The sequence below is a fragment of the Arvicanthis niloticus genome, chromosome 22 (genome assembly GCF_011762505.2).
Source record: "Arvicanthis niloticus isolate mArvNil1 chromosome 22, mArvNil1.pat.X, whole genome shotgun sequence".
Lineage (NCBI taxonomy): Eukaryota > Metazoa > Chordata > Mammalia > Rodentia > Muridae > Arvicanthis > Arvicanthis niloticus.
The window spans coordinates 37042914-37069916 of NC_133429.1; the positions used below are offsets into that span (position 1 = coordinate 37042914).

The window sequence follows — 27003 nt, forward strand, 5'->3', positions numbered from 1 at the left end:
TACAACAGTTCACTGAGACAGAGACTGTCGTAAGTCTCTATGTCCTCAAGAGAATTCACATCAACAATATGACAATTTATTGGGGTGGAATTCTAGCCACAAAAGTTCGTTCTTCTGGAAGTAAACCATTTCAATACACTGATCTTAGAAAAGCAAAAAAATTGAAGTATAACGTTAAATGTTTTTATGAAAACCAAGTAAATGAGGCTTTGATAATCCATTTTTTAAACTAATTTATGATGTATACAGCATTCTACCTGCATGTACAATGGCGTGCCAGAAGAGGGCACCAGATCTCATTACAGATGGTTGTGAGCCACCATGCGGTTGCTGGAAATTGAACTCAGAACCTTTGGAAGAGTAGTCAGTGCTCTTAACCTCTGAGCCAACTCTCCAGTCCGATAATCCATTTTTTAAAAGTGTGCTCTAATTTTTCTTTATACATCATAAGGGGAAAAGTACAAAGTAAAAAATGTAAAAGCTAAGTGTGAAAAGAGTAAGAGAAAAATTCCAAAGTCACTTACATAAAGTATTAAAATGTTTCAAAAAGTTCAATTTCTTAGAAATTATTTTCTTAGACACAGCATCATATCACATGCCTTTAATATCAGCACTGGGGAGGTTGAGGCAGGAGGGTCTCTGAGAGTACCAGGCCAGCTAAGGCTACATAATGAGACCCTATCTCAAGATGAAAAAAGAAAAAGAAAGAAAAAAAAAGGTACTTCCTTAGGACTATTAGAAAAGAGACCAGGGGAAAGTGGTGAAAGCATATAGACAAATAAAAATGTCACAGTAGAACTGTCTGTGATAAATGCACTGCTAAGTCATTTCCTTGCTTGGAGGTAGTGGCACATGTCTTTGATTTAACAAGCAATCATAAATACACTGGTCATATCGCATGTCATCTAGATGATATTTAGTATGATACATGAATTCTGTGGAATATGTGCTGTTTTTCTGACACAGCATATACAATATCAAATTATCTTGGCTCTTCCTGTAAACACAAAGTAAATACAGATTTAAATATACAAGGGAATAGCAACTGAACATATGGAAGACACTTAAATGAGCTACAAAAAAGTCATAATAAACACTGAATCAGAATGGTACAGTTTAGCATATACTCCATCTCCCCCTGCTGCCTCAGGGTGAAATAACATGATTTTTAACATACTAGACTAAGAAACACAAGTATCAGTACTGTGTTTTTGAGACCTGGAGGTAATGATGTAGTGGGGCTGCCCTTGAACTCCGGCTCCTCCTGCTTCAGCCGCCCAGTGCTGAGCTCTCATGTGCAGTATCAACCAGAGTTTACAAAAATTATCTTTTAACTGTTTCTTACTTTGCTATTAGTAACTAAAAAATAGAACGAGTATTTTTAAATCCTCTTTTGAAGTCACAGCAACAAAACAAAAAATAAAACTAGGACAGAATTAGTTATTATGCACACACAATTAAAGGATCAAATCATCCTTCATGGTTGAGGGACATTAAAGCCATTTCTTTGCACATCTGTTCAGTTTAAGATCTCAAAGATTTAACTCATACCTCCATTGGTATGTGGTTTCTTCTTAAACGACACTGTATTAACCATGTCCCATTCTGCTTCATAACTGTTCTGGTGTTCCGATCCTCGGTGAGCTCGCTCTTTTGGAGCCTGAGTCCACTCTACAACTGAACTGGAGTCCTGAAACGGTAACAAACATCAAAGTCTGAAGCTAGCAGACGCCAATGTGCAACTTCAGAGCCCCTGTGAACGAGGTCCAAAAGCTGTGGCTGGCAGGCAGGCAGGCAGGCAGGCAGGCAGGCAGGCAGGCAGGCAGGCAGCAGGAAGGCCAGCCAGCTCTCCTCTTTGCAGTTAGGGTTGCCAATCAACATGTACAAGCCCCCGAAGGGTTCTGAAGGGCTCCTGCTCTCACTCTAAGTTTCACCTCACTTCTCACTGACCTCTTATGTATGGAGCAGTAATGTCTGAATATGGCAGCCATCTTACAAGAGAAGCAAAGCAAGAGGTGAAGATCATCCAGTTCTCAGATTGAGATTTATGGAAATTAACTAACTGTAGGGATTTGTTTAGGCCAAAATTAATTATGTATTTTCTGACAACAAAAATTAGCTAAAAGCAACATTAATCTATGATGTATAACTTTAACATATCTATATATATACCTACTTTAGATATAACATGTATAATATAAATATAAATATCTATACAACATATACAGACATACACGATTTTGATTTTAAAGAGAACAAAACCAAACATCTACTTCTGTACAAAGAACAATATATAAGTTAAAGTGAACCTGAGATTCTAACCATGACAGGTAAAAGAGAAATCCCCAGACTACAAAGCAACGACTACAAACTTTATGCAAACAAACAGGAGCTGGTGAGATTCGTGAGCAGGTAAAGCCTCTTGCTGCCAAGCCAGTCGATGTGCGTTCAATTCCCAGAATGTGTACGGTCAAAGAACAGAGCTGACTCTCACAGGCTGACCTCTGACCTCCACATGCACATGCACGTAGACACACAAAAACACAAACTGGGAGGGAGGGAGGGAGGGAGGAAGGGAGGGAGGGAGGGAGGGAGGGAGGGAGGGAAAGAGAACCACAAGGACAAAAAGAAATACACACAACATAAATGAAATGTGAAAAAAGACAATAAACACACGGTCTGAACAAGGAAGTGAAAAAATAAAAGGGTCTAGAGAAAAGCCTCCTTGCTCTTCCAGAGGACCAGGGTTTGACTCCCAGCACCCACATGTCAGCTAGCACATCTGTTACTCCAGGTCCAGGGTGAATCATCACCTCCTCACTACATCACCTCCTCTCTACAGCCACAGTCAGCAATGAGAACAAGGAGGGCTGAAGAACCACCACAGAACCATCCCATCCCACACAGCTCTCAACACCTACCTCCCCTGCAAACATAAACAGGCGCAGAAATGGCAGAGTGAGAAAAGAAAAAAACAAAAAAACAAACCACCACAACAGGCCAGTATCAACCACCTGTAACTCCAGCTCCAAGTACAGATGCAGACAAGTAATATCCCACACCCTCTCTCTCTCACACGAGCACACATACACACCCACACTCACAGACATACATGAAAAGTAACAAAACTCTGGAAGAGTTTCATATTTACTTTTAAAACTCTAATTATGCCTGTGACTGTATGGACATACAACTGCACATAAAGAAATTAGAGGACAAACTGTGGGAGTCAGTTCTCTTCTCCCACCATGTTGTTGAAGAGAACAAATAGGTCATCAGGCTTGGCAGCAAGGACCCTTGTCTACTGAGCCATCTTGACAGCCCCCAGGGTTTTACACTTCACTACAAGATGTAAGACAGAAGACCTGCAGCCGAGGAGAAACCACATACTGAGACTTTCCTGAAGTCCATGCAGATGATAAAGGAGCTGACATTCCCAGGTCTCTTGTTCGACTCAGCTGTCCACACACTAACATCCAAGCCTGATTTCCTTTACGATAAAATGAGCTAGCCCCAAGAAAAATAATGGGAACCCGAGAACAGCCTGGCCATGCCGAGACAGAAAAGCCCCACTATTAGCAGGCCTAGTCATAATGAGAGAGGACAGAATCTTGCTGAGACACCAGCTAGTAAGTAAATAGGAGCCTAAAACTACAAAGCCCTCTAAATATCAAGACAAGTGTGTAAGCAAAAGGCCGGAGTTCAAAGCAAACACATGAGTAGCAAGAGGAACCATGCAGAGCAAACAGATCATACACAAAAATGTTTTTAAAATCATCTTTATGTTGGCTGTGGTAGCAACAAGTCTGTGATCTTGAGAAGCAGAAGGACCATGCAAATTTAAGACCAGCCTGAGCTACACAACAAATTCTAGGCTGCTCAGGGCTACACAGAGACTATCATGGAGCTGAGGATACATATGACTTATACTTACACTCTTGAGAAACAAAATGTCCATCATACCTGTGACAAGCACCATGCTATCTATTTAAGGCATAGGGCGAGCGCTCAGAAAGGAAAGAAGTCTTAAGAGTGGAAATGATGCAGCTGGCTCAGTGGTTAAGAAGACCCAGATTCAATTCCCATCTCTCCACTGTGGCTCCCAACCATCTACGATCCATTCTCAGGGAGTCAGGGCCTTCCTCTGGACTTCAAGGACACACTGCACACATGTGCACACATACAAGCAGGCAAAATACCTACATACATTAAAAAATGTATTTAAAAAAAAAAACTAAGAAATTTTCCTAGAGAATAATATAGACAAAAAGCAACAAAGAAGAAATAGGAAAGAAAGTTCTTAAAGATTACAAGACATATCCAGATGGCCTAAAAAGTTTCAGAATATAAGAAAATCAGAAACAAAAATTTAAAGATAGATAAGCTGGGCCTTATTAAAGTTACAAATTTGTGCTTCAAAAGGCATCTGAAAAGACAGCCTACAAAATGAGAAGAGAATGCTTGCAAATTACACATGTGGTAAGAGGCTTGTTTCAAGGAGTCAGTAATAGGCCTGAGATAGCTCACCGTACCTGGTGACCCAAGTTCAAGTCCCAGACTCCACATGGCAGCAGAGAAGCAGCCTGAGTTGTCCAGTGACCTCTGGCACTGAATGTTACATACAGATGGATGGATGATAGGATGGACAGATGGATGATAGACAGACAGACAAGGCTAAGGCTGGGCATGGTGGTGGTGTAGCACTCAGAAGGATCTCTGTGAGTTCGAGGCCAGCCTGGTTTTACATGGTAAGCTCTACCTACGTCAGCAAGAGTTTTTAAAAGAAAGATAAGCAATGGCAAAGCACTTAAGAGCAGTTATCTATCCAAAGAAAATACACATGTAATCTATGAAAAGATGCCCCTGTTACTCATTAGAAAACAAAAGAATCAAAACCACACTGACATACTAATTACTAATACCTACAGGCAGACTAGCATGTCCTGTGCCCTTTAAAATAAAAAGTAAATGTGATTGTACTTAGATACCAGTTCTTTACAGGTACAAAAAAGTTAAAATGTGCCCTAATCCAATATGTTTCCTCTCATTTGTGGAACCTAGATTTGTGTATTTGTGTTAAAGGACTTTCTTTGGGACCGCCAACTCCAGAATTACTACCTGGAGACATTTATCTCGTAACTTACCAGCCCACTTATTCTAGTCTAACTCGGCCATGTGGCCAGTCAGTCCCCGCTCCTTAGTTCCAGTTTGCTTCTCCCCTGGTTCTCTGGCAAATCCCCCGCCTCCTCCTTCCCAGAGTCCAACCTTCTACTTCCTGCCTTTGCTATAGGCCATCAGCTTTGTAATAAACCAATCAGAAGGTGAAAGAGGGAATGTTCACAAAGCACTGAGACAAGTGATACTTAACAAACCAAAGTCCTGCCTGCAATCAGATCTCTGCCCATTCAAAGATCAGCGTTCGTGTAAGGCAGAGTCCATCTTTACACAGTGCATAAAAGCACCACTCCAACATTTGTTTGTGTGAGCATGTGTGTGTAACTAGAGATAAGGGACGGGGATCTTAGGTGGTGGAAAGAAGGAGGAAACTAAGTGTGATGCACAGAAGATGGATCTACTGTAGGAGGAAGAGTACCAGCACAAAGGGGGCAGGGAGACGGGGGTTTTAGGAAGATATGTCAAGGCATGTTCTGCTGAAGTAGCCACAGGTAAAGGATGTTCTGTTCACGCAGACATGTGAAGGAACTTTTCACTAAAGCAGACACATGTAAAGGATGTTTTGCTAAAGCAATCACATAAAAAGACACGTGATGCTAAGAAGGACCCAACAGATGGTAGATGACACTGGATGGTATTGGTATGCCTTGCCATTCATTTACTTTCACCCTTTGTCGTGGCTTCATAGAAACACACACACAACACACCACACACCAAAAAAAACTTCTTGTGGTAGTCTAGTGGCTTCTTGCCATTTCTGAACCCATGCTGACTGACAGAGTGATGTCAGCTGATACAGACTCTCATGGTGTTTTGCTGAGGCAAGACTCATTATAGACTTGTAATGTTTGGAGGGAGTATAAATATGACCCAATGGACAGTGATGGGGGCATAGCTAGCTTTGCAACACTTAGTTGGTCTCTCATCTTCACTGAGTTGAGAGAGGCACAGCAGAGAACTCCTGGCATTCCTGCCCGTCCTGGTCACTCCTGCTGACTTGCAGATTGAGGTATGGTTATTTCCGCTGGGTCATGCCTCTGCTGCTGATTCGTGTTTGCTATCCTGACACTACTGAACTAAACTAATGGTATATATTCTGACAATGCAGATTAGATTAGCTCCAAAGAACTGCTTCTAGAAGCTCCACTTCCCCACATCCTTATCTTTCCATCACCTCTGGTGGGTGGTGGGCTAGAAGGGAGGTTAAAGCGTTTAAGAACCCTTATTAAAAGTAGGTTTTTAAAAACTCAAGCCTACAAGCCTCAAGCCTTAAGGGCATTAGAGCAAGGTGGTATATAAGACACACATATGCCTACAAACTTACATATACACACACACAAAAAGAAAACATATAGCATTCTCTAAGTGGTATTTTTAAAATACCTTTCCAGCATACAAAATACTAGAAGAATCTAAAGCATCATCCAATGGTCGCCAGTCCACTATTACTTCAGCATCCTACAGAAAGAAATTATAAAATGTATTTAGAATTCATCAAGAAAACCTGAACATCATGATTCATTATTATATTATATTCTTAATCCATTTACTTCTAAATGCAAAATAAAAATGTAGGTCCTTAAATATTAGTATTCTACACCTGCTAACATTATCATTATTTAATAATTATGGAAATTTAGTTCTAATTATTTTTATTATGAAAAAAATTATATTACTGTAATGTTTACATAACCCTTTTTCTTTGGTGAAACAGGGTTATCTCTGGTGCCCTGGCTGTCCTGGAACTCACTGGCCTTGAAACCACTGAGATCCACCTGCCTCTGCCTCCCAAGTGCTAGGACTAAAGGTGTGTACCAACGTGACCAGCTTTATGTGCACATTTAAAATAATTCATGATTTTCATCAGTTTACCTAAGGTATTCTGTTTCTAGCATCACTTCGATGTTAAATTTACAACAATTGTTCAAATATACACTATCTTACAAAGTGGAAATTTCTGGTTTCTTTGGAAACACTGTGTCACGTGATATGTTCCTGGAGGCTGTCTTGTGAAAGGATGTTTTGCTGGAGCAGACACGTGAGAGGGTGCATGATGAGTTCTCACAGTATTCCGACTGACTCGTCTCTCCTGCCAATCTGGGAGCCTGTGGTGTCTACCGCATCCAGCCGATCAAGCTGCTTGCCACTGATTCATGCTGGGTGCTTGCTATTGGACTGGATATCCTGACAGTGAAGACTGGAATAGCCCCAGAAACTTCCTTACGTCCATAACCCCCTTCCTATAAGCCTTGTTTCCCCGCCTTTGGCCGATGAGCTAGGACAGGCTGCAGCGCTCCAGATCCCTACATAAAGCAGGTTTAGAGAAAGTCTAAGCCAATACTCTTACATATAACATTCACTCTCTTCCAAAGCCCTGAAGACAATCACCATCATAAACTATTATTAAATAAATCATCTTACCAGAGACTCACCTTTTCTAAAACACGCAATATTCCGGAAATTAAGCTATCTTGGTCATTTGCCTTTCCACAAGATGAGTGAATATATACCCCTTCTTGTTCATATATAATCTGAAAAAGCAAAAAACAAGATCATCATTACACTGTTTTCCCTTTCATATGCATATGTATGCTTGCATGCATGTGTGCATCACGCTCATGTGTCTTCCTTCTCAGAGCTGAAATGGCAGATTTGCCTTGACGGGCGCTACAGATCTAAGCTTGCGCTTGCACAGCCAGTGCTTCACTGTGAGTCCAGCTCTAGTCACACTTTTGATTTCAACATTTCTTAAAAATAACTAAGATATGTTCTTTTTTTTTTTTTTTACTTTTATTTTATTTTATTTTTTGCACATATGTGTTTTGCTTACATGCAATGTCTCATCACCATTTGCACTGCATCTTGTGGAGGCCAGAAGATGCCATCAGATCCTCTGGAGCTAGAGAGTCAGACGATTGAAACCATGTGGATACTGGGGACTGGACATGAGTCCTCCAGGAGGGCAGCCAAGGCTCCTCACTGTTGAGCAGTCTCTCCAGTCCACAAGGTGTCTTCTCATACCACTGTCCACGTGTCTCATTACCCCATATACAAACCATCACAGCTTGACTGGAACAAGTAGTGGTTCAGATTCATGAATATTGACTTACAGTGGACATTCTAGAAACAGGGCCAAATACAAATACAAAATTCTTCTGTATTTTATATATGCCTTATATATACACAGTCTGAAGACAACTCAATAGGTTTGAAGTGCCTTGACTGCAAACTGTCAGGTGAAGTTAAGGTGTGGAAATCTTCTATTTGTTGTGTCAACTCAGCACTGAAATATTTTAGATTTGGGAGCATTACAGATTCTGAATTTTCAGATTAGAAACGCTCAGCCTGTGTTAAACACACTACACAGACTTCAGCAAGCTCCAACCATAAAAAGATTACAAGGAAATTTGCTTCAATACACATGAATATTTCTTTTTCATATTGGTAAAAATGACACTCTTACTATAATAATGATGTTTGACTAAATGCTATGTGCCTAATATATAAATTCATCTATCCAGTCTGTGGCTGGGATAACCATCAGTGAGACACTGCTTGCCTAGCAGGCACAAAGCCCTGGGTCTATTTCCAGCCACACACACAACACTAATAGCAGCGATATTTTAATATTTTAATGTAAGCATTGAGTTCAAACTAAAAATCTACATGAAAATCTCCAAAAGATCCAACAATAAGCTATAAGGAGCAGGTGCTTTCTATGTACTCCTACAGGGGTATTGTCTCATGAAAGATCACGCTGCTGCGATCTTAACACAGGCAGAAATTTACAGGAAATACCACAGGAATTTTCCCCTGCCCCTATCTCCAGTGGAACACACAGATCTTCCCCTCCAAACTTCAGTCCCCCACCCACTGCTTTATCCCATGCCCCATCTCCAGCAGGCACTCTGACCAGGGAAGCAGTCTAATTGCAGATCTTCACCTCACCCTCCATTCCTCTAAGTCCAATCTTCTAGCTCCATTCCTAACTCTGCAGCAGACCTGCTGTGCCCTCTCCTCATTCTCTGCCCCATTCCCAGGGACTAAGCAGATCCTGGTGGAACACCCTGCGTTCCTCTCTCCTGTTGACCCATCAGCACTTGCCACAGCTATTCAGCTCCAGTACCCAGAAACACATTTTACCTGGAACCCCAGTGCCCACACTTATCAGGACCCCAGAATAATTGCAACATACAGCCACCACATTTGAGAAACAGAAAGACAAAACAGAAACCAAGAAACAAGACACGGACCACCACCACCCCCCAAAGGCAAGACCAGACATTGGCACCTAAAATTATAATCTTCCCAATCCCAGATGCCAGGATAAAGCAGCATCAGTAACAACCAGGACAGTGGGTCTCTACTACAGCCCAGCAACCTTACCACGGCAGCCCCAGGACAGTGGGTCTCTACTACAGCCCAGCAACCTTACCACGGCAGCCCTGAGTATCCCAACACAGCTGACGCAGGACACAAAGACCATAAGACAGCCTTATGAGGAAATGAATAACTCCTTTAAAGAAATCTATGAAAACACAAACAGTAGAAGAGATGAATCAAACAGTTCAAGACTTGAATGTGGAAACAATACAGAAAACCCATCTGAAGGAAATCTGGAAATAAATACTTCAAGAACTCACAGGAACCAGAGAGGCAAGTCTCGTCAACAGGCACTGAGGCACAAGACAAGAAATGGACACCTCAGTGAATGCAAATGTTAAATCTAGAAAGCTCCAGGCACAAAATTCCAGAAAACCTGGGACACTACGAAAAGATAAAATGTAAAAATAATAACACTAGAGGAGGCCAGGAGATGAGGTGGGGCACACCTTTAATTCTAGCACCTGGGAGGCAGAGGCAGTCAGATCTCTAAGTTTGAGGCCAGACTCATCTACAGAGTGAGTTCTAGAACAGACAGCTAGGGCTGCACAGAGATACCCTGTCTAGAAAAAGGAAAGAAGGGAGGGAGGGAGGGAGGGAGAGAGGGAGGGAGGGAGGGAGGGAGGGAAGAAAAGAAAGAGGAGGGGAGGGGAGGGGAAGGGAGGGGAGGGGAGAAAGGTAAGTCAAAAGCACAGAAATCATTTTCAAGAAAACTTCCCCAAACTAAAGGAGATGCCTGTCACGTACAAGAAGCATACAGAACACCAGATACAGAAAGCAAAGTCCCTCTCCACACATAAACACTCAATGTACAGAACAACAACAACACAAGAATATTAAAACCTGTAAGGGGAAAGAAAAGACTAAGGAGCATATAAAGGCAGACCCATTAGAATTATATACCTCATTTCCCAATGGAGACATTAAAACTCACAAGGGCCTGGACAGATGTGCTACAGACTTTAAGAGACCACACATGCCAGCCCAGTCTACTATACCCAGCAAAATTTTTAATCACTGTACATGGAAAGAATAAGACATTCCATGATAAAATTGCCTCTGCCTCCAGTGCTGGAGTCACAGGTCCAGAGCCCACGCCCAGCTCTTCAGTACCTTTGAGAGAAAATTACATGTCACAAAACTCAAAATTCTAAACTGTATTTGTACTGTCTGTAGAAGACAGTCATGTTTAGCTTTCTAATTTTAAAGGTATAACTTTAACTTCTAGAAATTAGTTAAGTCTACCTGAAAAAGCAAATACAAAGTGACTGACTTGCATCAACTACTAAATTTTATGAAATCCCCATCTCTGTGTATTCTATATCCTCAGAACTCAACCAGATTACAAAGTATTTAGTACAAGAAAAGCATCTGTATTACATACATACACATTTTTCTTACTTCCCCCGAAATGCAACATATCTGCAATTTACATAGCTCTTCTATTATACAGGAATTACAACAGAGCATGAGAAGATGCACAGATCACATGCAAAAAATTAAAAATGCATATTTACAAATGACCAGGTATGGTACTGCATGCATTTAATCCTAACACTTGGGAGACAGGAGTAGACACATGTCTGAGTTCCAGGCCAGAAGGACCACAGGAGGCTCTGTGTAAATAAATCAATAGTATCTGCTAAGGTGGGGCTAGTGAGAAGCTCAGCAGATAAAAGCATGCAGCCTCATGACCAGAGTTGGAGCCCCAGATCCTGTGGAGAGCTGATTGCCCAGTTATCTTCTGGCCTTCATTCATACATATGTCATGGAATGCGCGCGCACGCGCACACACACGCACGCACACACACACACACACACACACACTTTTTTAGAATATTTAAGATGCCCAAGCAGCTGAGTGCATATATAAAAGGTCTACTGATGTGCTACTTACTAACATTAGTAGCCTTTAGCAAAGGAACCAAACCAGCTAACTTATTAAAATAACTCTGAAGCCAGGCGCTATACCACCTGCCTATCATCTCAGCACTTGGGAGGCTGAAGCAGAGGCATAAAGAGTTTAAGGTCATTCACAGCCTTATAACAAGTTCAAAGCCAACCCTGGTTTTCAGGAGCTGCTATTGCCTCAAATGATGCTGAGGAAAGTATGAGGATGATAATAATAATAATTTATTATTATATAAAGAGCCGAGGGGCTACAGAAAATGATTTATGACAAATTTGCTAATCTAGACTTTAACAATAACTGTTAAAGAGCACAGATGAGCCATTAGTAAACTCAACGTGGCAGACAGAGACGGACGCACTTTTGCACTACCGAATGCTAAGGAAGCTGAGAAGAGAGCATGCGGTGCTCCTACAGTCTCTACACGGATGTGGAACTGAGCTATTACACTGCCACCAACTAGTTCCAAAAACTAAGGATAAATGAAAAGCACTCAACTAAAATACTCATTAATAAGCTTAAGGTAAAATCCTTGCCCTAAATATGGAAACTCTCTCCAAATATGGAAACTCAATAGCTACTTCATAATATCCACTTTAACAACTATGTGAATTTCATAAAGTAATCCACAACCAAAAATGGCTTCAAAAATTCAGTTTATTTAAAAGCTATGTGGCTCACAGAAAACAATGTAGGCTTCTAGCTACAGAGAGCATCCCCGGGAAAGGCATGTGGGTTCAGATACACTGCTGTGCTCCACAACTAACCACCTAAGCACCTAATTGCCATCTCCACTTGCACACGCATCTTCAACTGTTACGCTCTGCATGAACCTGTTCTTCACATACTGCCAGGCTATCAGAAAATCCCAACCAGTTAATTACCCTGAAAGCTTTTCACCATCCAGACTCTATGTACTATATAATCTGTCAGCCTTTCCATGACACTGGCCCCTCATGTCTGGAGTCTTTGCTCACATACTCTCTTCCATCCTGCTCTAGTTATCTGTGTAATACATGTAATAGATAACCAGAGCTACAAAGCATCTTTATAAACTATGCATCTGATTACATCTTAACAGTTTAAATTCCCCTTCACCTCTACAATGGTGACACACTACACCTCCCAACACACACAATCTTTCTGCCTGTGCCTTCCCGTTCCCTGAAAATCTTGAGTGTTTTTCTATGTGACTACTATACCTCAAACACTCTACTATCCCTCCTCTCTACAAACAATTTCTGCCAACCCTTTAAAACAGAACAAACCTGTCTGACTCCTCAGCCCACTGCCCAGTCCACTCCATCTGACTTACAAGGGCCTCATCTTCACAGTTTAAGGAGTGGAGTGGCATTTACAGCTATTTCTTCAACTCCAGCTAAGGAATTTAGAAACTTCAAGTTTATCCTGAAGACAGAGAAAATCCACTAGAGTTCTAACAGGGGGATGTCTATAGTCAGCTTCCCAAGCCAGTAGACTGTCTTAACGGCCAATGATGAACAGCTGCAGTAACCCAAGTGGACAGATCTGTGACAGCTTCAACTACATCAGTGGTGGCAGCAATCAAGAAAGGTGAATGGCAGGAAGATACACAGAAGTCAGAACAATAGGACTGTGTGGCTTGACTTTGGGAGGTGAAGGGAAGAAGAGTCAAGAATAAAGCTGGTACGGAGACTCTTAAGAGTGTGCCCTGAGGCACAGAAAGTGTAGCACTTCTCAGTGAAAGGTGGGCCTGAGGCTTCATAAGGACACCAGAATACAAAATAATGTCAGACATGAGCGAGACAAAATAATCTAGGAGTCCGAGGAGTGCCATGACTCAATGGATGGTGTCTCTTATGCTGGCAACTACACATATATTATAGTACAAGAAGCACAAAGAGTCAAATGAAATTGCAGACTCACGTGGTGTGAGAACTGATCCCCTTAAGTTGTAATTCCTATGAATCATTATCTACCCTCCACACACAGCTAGGTCCTGCTGCACACAATGATAAATCAAACATAATTTACATTTTAAACAATGCAATCTAAAATCCGGTGTTGGACATAACTGATCTCAGCACTGAGACAAGAACTGGAAGATCAAAGTCTCACAACTAGCCCTGGGTTCCACAGTTAAGTTCAAGACTTAATATGAAATCTGGTATCAATAAACAAAGGAGATAAAATGAAGCAAAAATCCACGTTTAATCACCCTTACATCCAAAGAACCCACCATATAAGCTAAACACTATCACTAAAAAAAAAATGTTAAAGGGTATACTCCTATAGCAACCTAGATAACTACCACAGTATAAGAAAGACCCCATAAAGGGGAAAACTTTCCAGGAAAATCTACTAGACACTAAGAATATTCTTGGTAGAGTGCCTAATGTAAACAAAGCTAAGGATTCTGTTGCCAAATAAACCTGATATGGTGCATGGTACCTGTGATTTCAGATTCTGAGATGAGAAAATCAGATCTTCAAAGACATCCTCAGCTACATAGCAAGTTCAAAGCCTCCTAAACTACAAGAGACTCACCCTGCCTTTAAAAAAAAATGTTTAAGAAAGAGTATTTCTCCACTCAACAGGAGAAAACCATGTCTGCTACTGGAAACCTAGCCAACTATGCAGGGCTATCAAGTCACTGATCTCGGAGAACCCATAACCACCATTTTCCTAAACCAGTGTAATCCCTAACAACATTCTATGAACATTCGTCCTTATACGCATGGTACGTGCAGTCCTCACCTCTCAGCAAGGAAACGTCTCTTTGCAACAGAGATCATTACAGAAAAGCACCACCAACCAAAACAGAGTGTGGAGCTCAATCCCAGTGGACACATCTACACACCTGATATCTCGGGGATCTTTGGGGAAGAAGGGACCAAAAGACTGTAAGAGGCAAAGGAGCAGAGTCTGCTGTGGGACTATACTTCCTATCCTAGGATTGTCAGAAACCACACGAACACGACCGCCGGCCTAACCCTGAGCAGGAGCAGCAGACGTGCTCAAGTAGAGGACTGAAACCTCACGAGATCCCAGCTCTGCCCCCAAAACCACAGGCAACTCAAGCACCAAATGGTCAGCCCTGAAAACACACACAAGTAACACAGACTGAGCAGGTTATAGATACACATAAGTATGTAACAAAAATGAAAAACGGGCCATGAATTTGAGAGTAAAAGATGTATATGGGAAGGCTTAAAAGGAAAAAAAAGAGAAGGTGTAAATGATGTAACTATATTATAGTATCAAAACATAAAAAATTAAAAAGAAATAGTGATGGCTTATCTCAAAATAAAATCTGAGAGAGGAATATTCTTTACCTTTCCAAAGCACTGACTTCACAAGACTATAAAAATATCTTAAAAAAAAAAAAATGGAGGTGGCCAACTTTAACCCATGCAATAATTTCTTACTAAAGAAATGTCTTCAAAACAAATTCTGACAGAGTAAATGTTGATTTCCCAATGTTTTCAAGGTGTTCAAAACAAAACAAAAAAAAAAAATGAACAGAACAAGGGCCTAGGGTAATGGTTCCACAGGTAAAGGCACTTGATGCCAAGCCTGACAACACGAGTTCAATGCCCACAGCACAGACGGTAGGGGGAAACGTGACCCCAACAAGTTGTCCTCTGACCTTCACATATACACACCATTCACAGGCCCATACACATACATATACACAAATTTTCTTTTAAAAGTTTTGGGGGTTTTGTTTGTTTGTTTTAATACCACAAGGAAATAAAGATGTCTCAATGGGTAAAATAGCTGCCAGGCAAGCGTGGCAAGCTGAAACTGGTCCCCAAAGCCCAGATAAAGGCAGAAAGAGAAAACCACCTAAAACAGCTCTCCTCCAACCTCCATATCCACACCAGGGAAGGGGCATTAAAGGGCTCGTCTCTCACTAATTCCCTCCTCAGCTTGAGTCTGTTGCTCTTTCCATTGAGTACCTACAATGTCGGGGTCTAAGCAAGGTGCAGGTGAATTGTTTCAAACTCTGACTTAATGATAGACAACTGTCAATCTACAGGCCATCACAACATAAAGATTCTCTAAAACTCACCCACTCCACTGACTCCACACTCTTCCTGTGAATCTTATTTAGACAAGGTAAGGATAAGTGTGTGTGTGTCTTTCTTCTGAAAACTGTGGTCTAGAAGCCCTGAGAGCAACCACTATGTGATCTATCCCCCATGGCCAGGATAGTTGGGAACTTAGTATTTGCAGAGTTAGACTGGGAACTGAACCAGCAGAGGACACCCAAAAACTCTTTCAAGCTATCTTTTTCCTTTCCTTCATCCCAGGATGCAGTTCTCACTGTTACAGCAGAAGCAGACCAGTTGTTACAGTGTTTCTACTTATCTCACTATCCAGAGGAGCATGTTGCCACTCCCTATTTGGTTGCCTTTTGAAAACATGGTTCTATACAGACATAGCAAAGCAAATTAGCTAACTTCTAAGAACTAATCAGGGTTGCCAATCAAACTCCAACCCACTTTCAAAACTGCAAGAAAAATGCCAATATATATAAAAATAAGCCTATGCACCTTGTGCTGGATGGATTTTTCTGTCAGTTGACACAAGCAGAGTCATTTGAAAAGAGAAAACCTCACTTGAAGTTACAGACTGCCCACCCTGTAGACAAGCCTGCATGCGAGGCATTTTCTTGATTAATGGATGATGGCTGCATGATCCAGCCCTTGTGCATGGTACTCCCTGGCCCAGGGCAGATGTTCTGGGGTATACAGGAAAAGCAAACTGACCAAGCTCGGAGGAGAGAGCAGTTTTCCTCTCTGTCTCTACTGCAGTTCCTGCCTGACTTCCTTCAGTGGACTGTGACCTGGGAGTTGTAAGATAAAATAAGCCCTTTCCTCCCCAAGTTGCTCCTGGTCATAGTGTTTCATCACAGCAATAGAAACCTAAGACACACAAACTGATCAATGAGGGGAGAATTCAATGCACTCTACTGGTATTCTGTGTTTACTCAACTATGCACTGGCTCGAATTGCAGGATGTTTGGGGGTTGTTTCCGCTTTGGTTTTCCTTTCACCAATGGAAACAGGCACAGTGTGTAATCACATTTATATTGCACAGTAGGAAAAAGTCACAGAAGACCACATTTTGTGAGCTAAATTCAAACTAGTTTGTTGGGAGGTAGGGTCTTTAAAGAGTGGAGCAGGCTTCTCTCTTCTTTGGCTGAAAGAGAAAACAGCCACATAGTAGATCACTAAAGCATAATTAAATAACAACCATTTAGTTCCCAACATTATATACTTTCCCCTCTATTTTATGACTATATTACCTTAATATTTGTGTACTGCCTTATATTTCTTTGCATGAATATATTTCAGCATGAATATTCAAAACCAATATTACTTAACAATAGCTAAACAATATCTATATTTATCAAGCACATGCTTGATGCCAAGAATTACTCTAAATGTTTTACAAATATTAATTCATTTAATCCACCAACAACTCCACGCACGCTGGAAGTATACTTTTACCATTCTATGTATTAGTTCTTTTAAGAAGTCCGACCGCAGCTCAGAACAGACCACTCCAGACCAGGCGGTTCCAAGGGGGAGGAGGTTTATTCAGGGGAAAGGGCAAAGGTGGGGAGAGGAAGGTGGAAGAGATAAGAGAAAAGAGAAGTAGAGGCCATGACCACGTGGAGAGGGAGGAAGGTGGGGGAGGGGACAGAGAGGCAAGAGGGTAAGAGAGAGAGTAAGAGAGTAAGAGAATAAGAGGAAGAGGAGGGGGCAAGCAGCCCCTTTTATAATGGATCGGCCTACCTGGCGGTTGCCAGGTAACTATGGGGAGGAGCATACCTGGCTGTTGCCAGGTAACTGGGGAGGTGGAGTTTAGACAGAATACTAACACTATGAAACTGGGTAATGGGCACAAGGAAGCTAAGTAATGTTCCCAAAGTCATACAACTCAAGAAGCTGAGCCAGGTTTGATCCTAAACAATTAGGACTATCTCCTTAATTGGTGTCACAGGATAATGACATTTACTATCATCAAAACATGATGCCTTGGGGTACAAAGCTGGCTCAGCTGTTTAAGAATAGGCTCTTTACCAAAATGACAAAACTAGGACTTCTAAAACACGTTATTTCTAAATATCCAAACTAAGAATGAAAAAGAGATAGCTCACACCCATACCAAAATAATAATTCTAAGTTTTAAGATTCCGCCATATCCAACCAATCAATTGCAAGGAAGCTGAGACAAAGCATCTACTATGGGTCAGACCGCACGTGGATGCATTTAGTAATTAATCCCTAGAACCCCACATAAAGTGGTACTGTTACTGTATTGCAGACGAGGATACAGAAGCAGAGAGAAAGGCTGAAGTCACTAGGAAGTGACTAGCTTATAAAACAAAGCTGGCTCTTCTCTACACTCTACGATATTACCTGTTGTTCCTACTTTGAATAAAAGAGGTTACTTTCCTTCATCACTTCCCAGCCCTTCATCTGCAGTCACTCCATGCTGGACGGCAGCACCAACACTGACATTTACAGCTGCCAGCCTAGGTTCGTTGTCACAATCGAATCTTTTGTGTCTTTAACATCCACAACTAACAGTCAAGGCTGAACTCTGGAAGAGGAAGGAAAGGGATTTACCTACTCAGCCTGGACATGGTGATCCCAGCATTTAGAGGCAGAGGCAGGCAGATCTCTTGTGAGTTCAAACCCAACCTGGTCTACAGAGTAAGTTCCAAGATAGCCAGAGCTACACAGAAAAATCCTGTCTCGAAAAACAAACAAAAATAGCTTACCTACTCACTTCTACCATATTCTCTCTGCCTAAACAGAAAGATGGTTAAATAGGAAATCATAAAGTTAATGTCTTTTTATGACAAGTTAATCAGTTTAGATTCTTTAACATAGTAAATAAAGGTTTCTCATCTATTATTGATAAAGCAAAAGGTAGTTTTACATTAAAAAAAAAAAAAATCAGCACACAATGCCTTAAAGTCTTTTTACATAAAGACACAACAAGTAAGCCAGAAATTAACTTTGTAAGAGAGGATTCCACACAATATACTGATCAAGACAGTGTAAGAGAGAAGAACACGTAATGGTGTGCATTCCCACACAGTTTCAGTGGAGTGATGAGAGCAGCCATGAACGGTCTCCTCAAAGAAGGTGATGAAGCAGAGCTACAGAAGGCAAGAGTTAAGTTTAGGACGTCGGTCTGTGAACGGTACTAATGACTGTAGAAGGTGGAGAGCCCCTTAGGTCTCAGAACTGCTTTATGAAGGGGTCCCTTCAGAATCCATGCAAACTGGAAAAGAACGTTTAAGTTGTGAAGATTTCATCTTGGAAAGTACCATATTGGATCAGCCCAGCCCAAAAACACCAAGAGAACTTTCTAATGTGTAATGAGTCAAGAGATGATTGGCATTCATCTCAAACACAAACACACACACACACACAAAAGACTAAAAAATTAAAAGGGGCAAGGATAAAAGTAAACCCGAAAAGGATGCCCAACCTAGTTTCCGAAAGAGCAAGAATATGTAACATATAAGCACTCTTGCTGCGTCTACTCCTAAACACTCCAATACCGGATGCCTGACATCCCTTCCGTTCTGCAGATAAAGACGAAGAACAGAGACCTCTCAGTTACCCAATTTCCCAAGGTCACAATTCAGATCAACACCGAAGATAAGACCATTTTTTGTTATTCCACAATCTAATCTGCTATTGCACAAACGCTGTCAGATTCGAAACGAGGTGAAAAGCAACGAGACGAACAGACGTGAAACTGAAGGAACAGCGGAAGCTATCCACAACAAGTAAACAGTTCTTAGTGTTCTCTGAGTCATTACTAGCCGGTCACCGACGTTTGCGAAACAACTCTCCACTGGGAAATGCTGCCAGGTGCATTACCACGAAGCAGATAACCCTATATACGCATAAGCTGCCTCTCTACATATAAACTGGCAATTTAATCTCCCCTGCACCTAAATGGTGGCTCCTAACCCACTAGGAGAGTGTCACTGACAAGCCTCTGTAAAACAGCAGGGCGGACACCCACACACTGAAACGCCCCGAAGACATCTAGGAAACAAATGTTTTAACAAATGCTTGTCTAGATGAACCCAGCACGCTGTTAATCGCCAGTTGCCAACAAACGTTGGTGCCTTCAACCACTAACCAACTGGGTTCATTTTTGAACAGGACCCCCCAAACTCTTGAGAATACAGCTGCAGAGCTCCTGGTCAGCTCCTCTGCACGGTGACTTGACGCCTTCACCGAAAGAAGACAGACAGACAGCCAAGCCAAGGTGGCGCCTCGAAAGGCTTTTTACAAGAGGCTTTGCAGGCGGAAGGGCAGACGTGGAGAATTAGAGTCGCGGGGGAGAAGGAAGGGATTCAGAGGTCCCCAAAAGGATCCGCACTGCGGGGCAGAGCCGGGAAAAAAACGCCCGAGGCCTGCACCGCCTGGGAGCAGGAACCGTCTAACCCCGAGCTCACCCAGCACCCCGGAGGGGCAGCTCGCATCCCGCGGAGCCCTTTCGCTGTCACACCCCGGCTGCCCCCGAGGCCGACGCGCCCCGCTTCCCCCTCGGCGGCCGCCCGACAGCCGCAAGTCACCGGCCAGGAGCACCCGCACCACCCGGTGCCGTTACTCACCTTCCCGCTCACAACGCCCGCCGCCGCCATGTTCCCCGCGCGTGCCTGGTGATGACGTAGCAGAACCTCACGTGTCTCTCGGACTCACAACAACATCCGGCCCGTCTACAAAGACATCCGGGCGGGAAAGGGGCGGGGAGTAGCGGGAACTGCAATTAGACGCATGCGCGGTGAGGATGCTAAGAGGGTGGAGCTATCGTGCCGCACTGCGCGTGCTTGGACTTTTTTTTTTTTTTCCTTCCCTCCCCCCCGCCCACTTTTTAAATTGAAGCGTACTGCTTTTGAAGTTTGCTTGGGAGTGGCACTTTTAACTTGCGAAGCGGCGAATCTCTTGTCTTGGGTGTAATGGAAGGAGCACCTTGTTTAGACCCAGGACACGCTGACCCAGCTTTCTTGCTGTAAATAAGTCATGGTAAAATTGGGATTGCGTTGAACCTCAGCCCTAGAGCCGATGCACGCAGAGACTTTTCCCCTTGATTATTAGAGGATTCTGAACTCTACCTATAAAGGGAAGAAATGAGGCTAGCATTTCAGTGTGTGTGTGTGTGTGTGTGTGTGTGTTTCAGGTTCTAGCCATTTACTAAATTAGAGAAAAAATATAATGCACATACATACGCACCAAGTGAATATCTTTTTAAGATAACATACAATATAAGTTTTAATTGTTTCCCCCAACCATGAATAGTTTCAAAATTTTCTGAGATCATTCCCGTGAGCTACATACTCATTCTTTAATAGGAAATATATGTTGTAAGAAAAACTCTTAATGGTAAATATCTTAAAGAAACTATAGACCAAGGAGGGGTTTAAAAGACCCTCCCCGTGTGTATCCGTTGGAGAGATTACATCTTAGAGGTTAAAGACTTTGAAAAGTCACAAGCTACTTTATGGCTTCGTAAAGATGTAATTCCAGATATATATCTTAGTCAGCTGTGCCATGTGATCAGCTGAATGTGATTACTAACCTGACTAACGCTTGGCCTTTAATTAACATTCCATTCCACTCTCTCACACCTTAGTTTCTGATTGGACCACGTGTCCCTTACCCTCTATCTAGGTCCCACCAGCCTTTCCAATGAGCTTTCCATTTCCTGAACCCTTAACAGACTACATCACACACACATTTTGTCGTAGGACTTAATCGATGTAGGACCAGGGGGAGAACATGTATTTCAGTGACAAAGCAGAGATTACAGGATTCCTCTCTGAGAAATGGATCAAGGAATCAAACGTATAAGTGCTTTTACATTTAATACCCATGGAAGTGGCCCAACTAAATCTGCGCATAGTAATGACCAAAATCAACAAGTTGTCCTATATTATTTAGATTTCTAGCTAGCATTTTTTTTAAAATTTATTTAGTTGGTGTGTATGCACACAACCTGAATGGATCATCTACGGCATGTGTGTGAATATCAGAGGACAACCTCCTCAGTTGTCTCCTCCACCGTAAAAATGTAATTTTAGAATCTAGCCTCTGCTCAGGCCATAATATCTGCAGCAACCTATTCTAATTGTCCCCGAGTCCCTAGCTAACAGATATCCCAGGCCACAGACTGTCACCTGGAAGGTGAGTTAACATCAAAGAGGATTGTGGTAACAAATCCTCCTCCAGAATTCTCTCCTTGCCTCCAGCCTCCGGCCTGGGAATCAGCATCTGACTACATGCATGTACTGTGAAACTCCGCATCCTCCAGAAAACTTCAAGAGCAGACTCTTCGTATGTCACATGGGCACTTCACATTTCTGAAACCCTGACAAGTTTTCTTTCCTTGTTTTGTTTTGTTTTGTTTTGTTTTGTTTTGTTGGGGGAGGAGGGTCAGGACCCTGACCATCCTAGAACTAGCTCTGTAGACCAGACTGGCTTCTAACTCATAAAGGTCCCCCTGCCTCTGCCTCCTGAGTGCTGGGATTAAAGCAAATGCCGCCACCAAAAAGCCATGTTTATCAGTGCCAGGGCCTGAAGTCTTCTTGGAGACCTCACCATATGTTGCCCTCTCTGCCCATGGCATTGAAGAGTTTCCTAATAAATTTCACACTGCCCAGTAATCTATTGCAGTTTCCCTATTGATCCCTCTCCACCCCCACCCTTACCCCCCAAAAAACCCTTTTACCTTCTGGAGATTGAACCCAGGCAGGAGGCCTTAGTGGATAAAGACATTTGTTGAACTAAGGCATCCTGCCAGTCCTCAGCCGACCTTTAATGTCCATCTCTTAAATATGACTTGATAACCATTGCATAGTTGAGGAAAACCTTTAATCTGGACCTTGAGAACTTGTTTGAAAGTCCTAGCAGGAGGGCATATCTATTTACATACCCTTGACCGAAGAACTGTCCCCCTTTATTGGGTAAGGCTGTCTTCTTCTGCCAGATAGGAATGTCCATGGAGTGGTGCAGAAAGAAGGGAACACACTTGTAGCCAGGCACATGGGCAGAATCAATCTTGAGGGTAGCCTGAGCTACAAAGTAAAAGCCTATATAAATATATCTGTTTGAGTATATGTAAGTAGAAGTAACATGAAATTTTGAAAGTGGTTGCCTTTGGGGAGCAGAAATAAAAGCGAAAATTCAAAAAGAGCTTAGGTACTGATCTTTGTAACATCGACTTATCAAATCTAAGATAGCATCAATAGGAAGCTATATTTTTTATATATTTATATTTATTTATATAATTTAAGGAAATTGCATTTTTAAGAAATGTAAGTTTTATTTACTTTATGAGTATGAGTATTCTTTGTTCCACATGCATGCCTAGTGCCCACAGAGGTGAGAAGAGACAGTCAGATACCTGAGATATGGAGTTAGAGATGACTGTGGACCGCCATCTGTGTGTTAGGAACCAAATCTGCGTCCTGTACAAGAACAAGTGATCTTAGCTGTTGATCCGACTTCAGCCCCAGAAGATACGTTATTATACCCCACTGAGAAAGATAATTCTACGCATTAAATAAAACCACATTTTCATCTTAATAGAAAAGTACATTCTGCCTTCCAAGAGAATAGTATGGAAATGTATGTCTTAAAGTGTATACAACCCACATACATTGATAAAGATCAGAATTTAATTTGGAAAGAAGCAGATTCGATCAACTATTATTGCATTTTAAGTCAAACTAAACCCAAAGATAGTGGATGAAATAAATAGTGATCAAAGCAGTGATAAATAGAAAAATCAATGAAAACAGAAGTTGGTTCTTCAAAAAAATTTTTTTAAATTAACAAGCAGGTCTAGTTTGATGTCTGTTACTTCGATAAGCACTGTGAGCTAATAGAATAGAGGGGGAAAAAAGATTGCTTTGGCTTATACTACCAGGTCACAGTCCATGACTAAGGGACGTCAGAGCAGGCACTCAAAGGGAACTGAAGCAAAGCATGAAGGAACCTGCCTCACTGACTGACTTTCTGGTTGGTTCTCTGGCCTGTGCCCCCACTTACTAGCTTTCTTATATGGTTCAGGCCCACCGGCTTAGGGGATGGTAGCACCCACAGTAGACCTTGTCCTTCTATATTAATTAGCAATCAGGATAACCCCTCACAAACTTGGCTACAAGCCAATCTGATCAAGGTAATCCCTCAATTGAAACTCCCGTGTGTCTTAGTTAGGGTTTGACTGCTGTGAACAGACCCCATGACCAAGACAACTCTTATAAGGACAACATTTAACTGGGGCTGGCTTACATGTTCAGAGGTTCAGTTCATTATCAACATGGCAGAAGCATGGCAGTGTCCAAGCAGGCATGGTACAGGAGGAGCTGAGAGTTCTACATCTTTATCTGAAGGCTGCTAGGAGAAAACTGCCTTCCAGGAAGCTAGGACGAGGGTCTTAAAGCCCACACCCACAGTGACACACCTACTCCAACAGGGCCATGCCTCCAAATAGTCCCACTCCCTAGGCTAGGCATACTCAAACCACCACCACACCATGTGATACTTCCTTTTGACAGTAAAAGTTAACCAAGACACAAACTATAGCTTGATAAAGAAATGAACAGAGAAGGAAAACACCAGCTCCTACAAGTTGTCCTTTGACATACATACCACTGGAATGTACTGTACTATGTATACACACTCTAAATAAATGTTTTTAATTAAGAAAAAAAGAGAAATGAACAGAGAAGACTCAATGTGGTAGAAATTAAAAACAAAGGGGAGAATATCATTGATTCTGCAGAAAGAAAAAGGATTATACAAGAGCAATGTGAATTACTACATGCCAAAATGTTGGTTTATGTTGATAAAATGTCCAAATTCAAATTCTTAGAAAGCCACAATCTACCAATTCTAATAATGAAGTAAAGACTCTGAGTAAACTTATAACTAGTAAAGAGACTAATGGGCTGGGGGAGGGGGGGTCAGGGAGGAAGAAGGAGAGGAGAGGACCAACAATGACAAGCCCTAGAGCCAGATGTCTTCTCTGGTGAGGGCTACCAAACACCAAAAGAACTGACACCCACTCTCAGAACCTTAAAACAAGAGACATGAAGGAAAATTTGCGCCTCTAAACTCATCCCATAAAGTCAACGGTACCATGACATCAAAGCCAAAGATGCTATAATAAAACTGTAGAGTAGTAACATCTATGAACTTTAAGGCAAAACTCCACAAAATACAAACTGAACTCAGAAACAAAATGTATGGTTTATGCACTGTTAAAAAAAAAAAAAAAAAAATGGAGACTCCCATACCCCTTCATTCCCACCCTCACCCACCCCCCAATCCTCAAGTTCCCCATCCATCCCAGATGTAAATCTTCAGAGCAAGGCTACGAGATTCCATTGTATGTTTTGTTTTGTTTTGTTTTGTTTTGTTTTGTTTTTTCCAAGAAAGGGTTTCTTTGTGTGAACATGGTTGTCCTGGAACTTGCTCTGTAGACAGGCTCACCTTGAACTCACAGAGATCTACCTGCCTTTGCCTTCTGAATCCTGGGATGAATGGGCATGTGCCAATACTGCCTGGCTTCCATTCTAATTCTATTTTGAGATTTTTGAAGAGATATCATATAGCTTTCAATTAAAAGTGTAATTGATGTTCCTGTACTAACATATTGTCACCTAATAATGTACAAGAATTCTTTTTTTTCCCCTCTGTGTCTTCATTAACCTGTGCTTTTCAACTCTTGTTTTTGGAGACAGGGTGTCTTGTAGCCCAGGATGACCTCAAATTCACTATGCAATGGAGTATGAGCTTGAACTCCTCCACCTTCAAAAGCTGAGATTTAAGTGTGCATGGTGTGGTGGTTTGAATAGGTTTGCCTCTCTCCCCCCCCCCCAATATAGATCCATTTGTTTGAATGCTTGACCACAGGGAGTGACACTGTTAGGAGGTATGGCCCTACTGGAGTAGGTGTGGCCTTGTTGGAGGAAGTGTGTCACTATGTAGGCGGGCTTTGAGGTCTCCTAGTGCTCCATCTCTGCCCACTGTGGAAGTTTTCTGGCTGCCTTTGGATCAAGATGAAATAGAATGCTCAGGTCTTTAAGCCGTTCTCATCCTGTTTGCAGAACTATTTATCACACTCATTGCCTATCCCTAACTCAGATTGTTTTCTCATCCACCAGAATTCCATGTCAGTCTCTTTCCTAAACTGAGTGGAGTCTCTGGCTCAGCTTTGCCTCATCCAGACTTACTATACTGTGACTAAACGTACCAAGTCTTTCCTGCAGCAAATGGCTGCTTAATACCAGACAGAGGAAGAAAGATGATCAGATGAATACTGAGGTAACCATACTCCATATCCTGCACCAGGTGAACAACTGAGATTTAAATCCACATAGGAAATCACACTCTATTAGCCCATTATATACAAAGCCCTTGCCATCTCTCACACGAATGGGTAGCAACTTCCTTGTCTACCGACCTAATCTATAAATTTCTTTTTCTTCCTTTAGGATGAATCGTAAGGTCTTGTATCCTTACTTTTCTCAGTTATGACCTGCCATTAACTCTTAAGACCCAGCAACATAGATGAGATAAAGTCTGGGCTCCTTCTCAGTTCTAATGGTTCTGCCTATTTTCCACCATTCCACCAGAGTTGTATATTTTAACAACCCCAATTGAGCTCTCTCTTTGTTTATAAGGGCTCTTCAGTGACCTCTGCTATGCACTCACAGGCTTAACCATAGCAGCTAGCTAACAGTTCTTCAACAGCCAACCCAGGGGCTGGAGAGGTGACTCGGTGGTTAAGAGCCTTTACTGATGTTACAGAGGACAAGAGTTCAGTTTCCAGCATCCATCTCAGGTGACTCACAACTGTCTGTAGCTCAAGCTCCGGGGAGATCAGAAGCCTCAGGACTCTGTAGGCACCTTCACTTGGGTGTGTATACGTCTCCACACAAACACATACAACTAATTAAAAATAAATCTTTTTAAAAGTAAGCCCAGTCTAGGGATTCAGTGATACAGAACTGTACTTGGGTAGTAGAAGCGTTATTGGAGTTGGATCAGAAACCAGGGCCCGACAGCCTTGCAAGCTGAGTCTGGCCATGACAGGCCAATTAAACAGAAAGTAATAGTGAAAAATAGAGAAGGGGGTTTTATTCAAAATAGCTGCATTAGGAAAAGGTACCAGGAGGTCCAGAGATGCCCATATTCCTTCTTCAGGGTTTTGATGTGAGGTTTCCTACCTCTAATTTCCCCTGTAAAGTGGTTTGACAGGCAGAAGCAGGAAGATTTCCTACAAAGTTGAAGCCTTTCTGATCTAGACAGTGAATTCTCAACCAGCTAAGACTCCATAGTGAGATCCTGTCTCAAGGGGAAAAATTAAACATTAAGTTGGAACACTGAGTCTTTCTCCTGGCCTCTGGTAACAGATTATAGGGTTGTTGTTCCTTCTGAGAGGTATGCCATGCCTGAATCTATTTTCTATCAGGTGTCCAACAATGAGGTAAATACACGGTG

The 27003-nt window shown here is 42.0% G+C and overlaps 1 protein-coding gene across 5 annotated transcripts in view; it reads right to left on the reverse strand.

The window, feature by feature from the left end:
• Nucleotides 1-20242, reverse strand: part of Tbc1d15 (TBC1 domain family member 15) — a 54435-nt gene extending 34193 nt beyond the window's left edge. For 3 of the 5 annotated variants that reach the window (XM_076920242.1, XM_076920245.1, XM_076920244.1), the window contains exons 1-4: nt 20109-20242; nt 7608-7706; nt 6559-6633; nt 1552-1690 (exon numbers count right to left, since the gene is read on the reverse strand). In XM_076920242.1, the coding sequence (XP_076776357.1) occupies nt 1552-1690; nt 6559-6633; nt 7608-7706; nt 20109-20138 (343 nt within the window). In that variant the 5' untranslated portion in view covers nt 20139-20242. Of the gene's footprint in view, nt 1-1551; nt 1691-6558; nt 6634-7607; nt 7707-17880; nt 18065-20108 lie in introns of all 5 variants that reach the window. The other 2 variants (XM_076920246.1, XM_076920243.1) reach the window with 2 other exon arrangements.
• Nucleotides 20243-27003: the final 6761 nt, after the last annotated feature.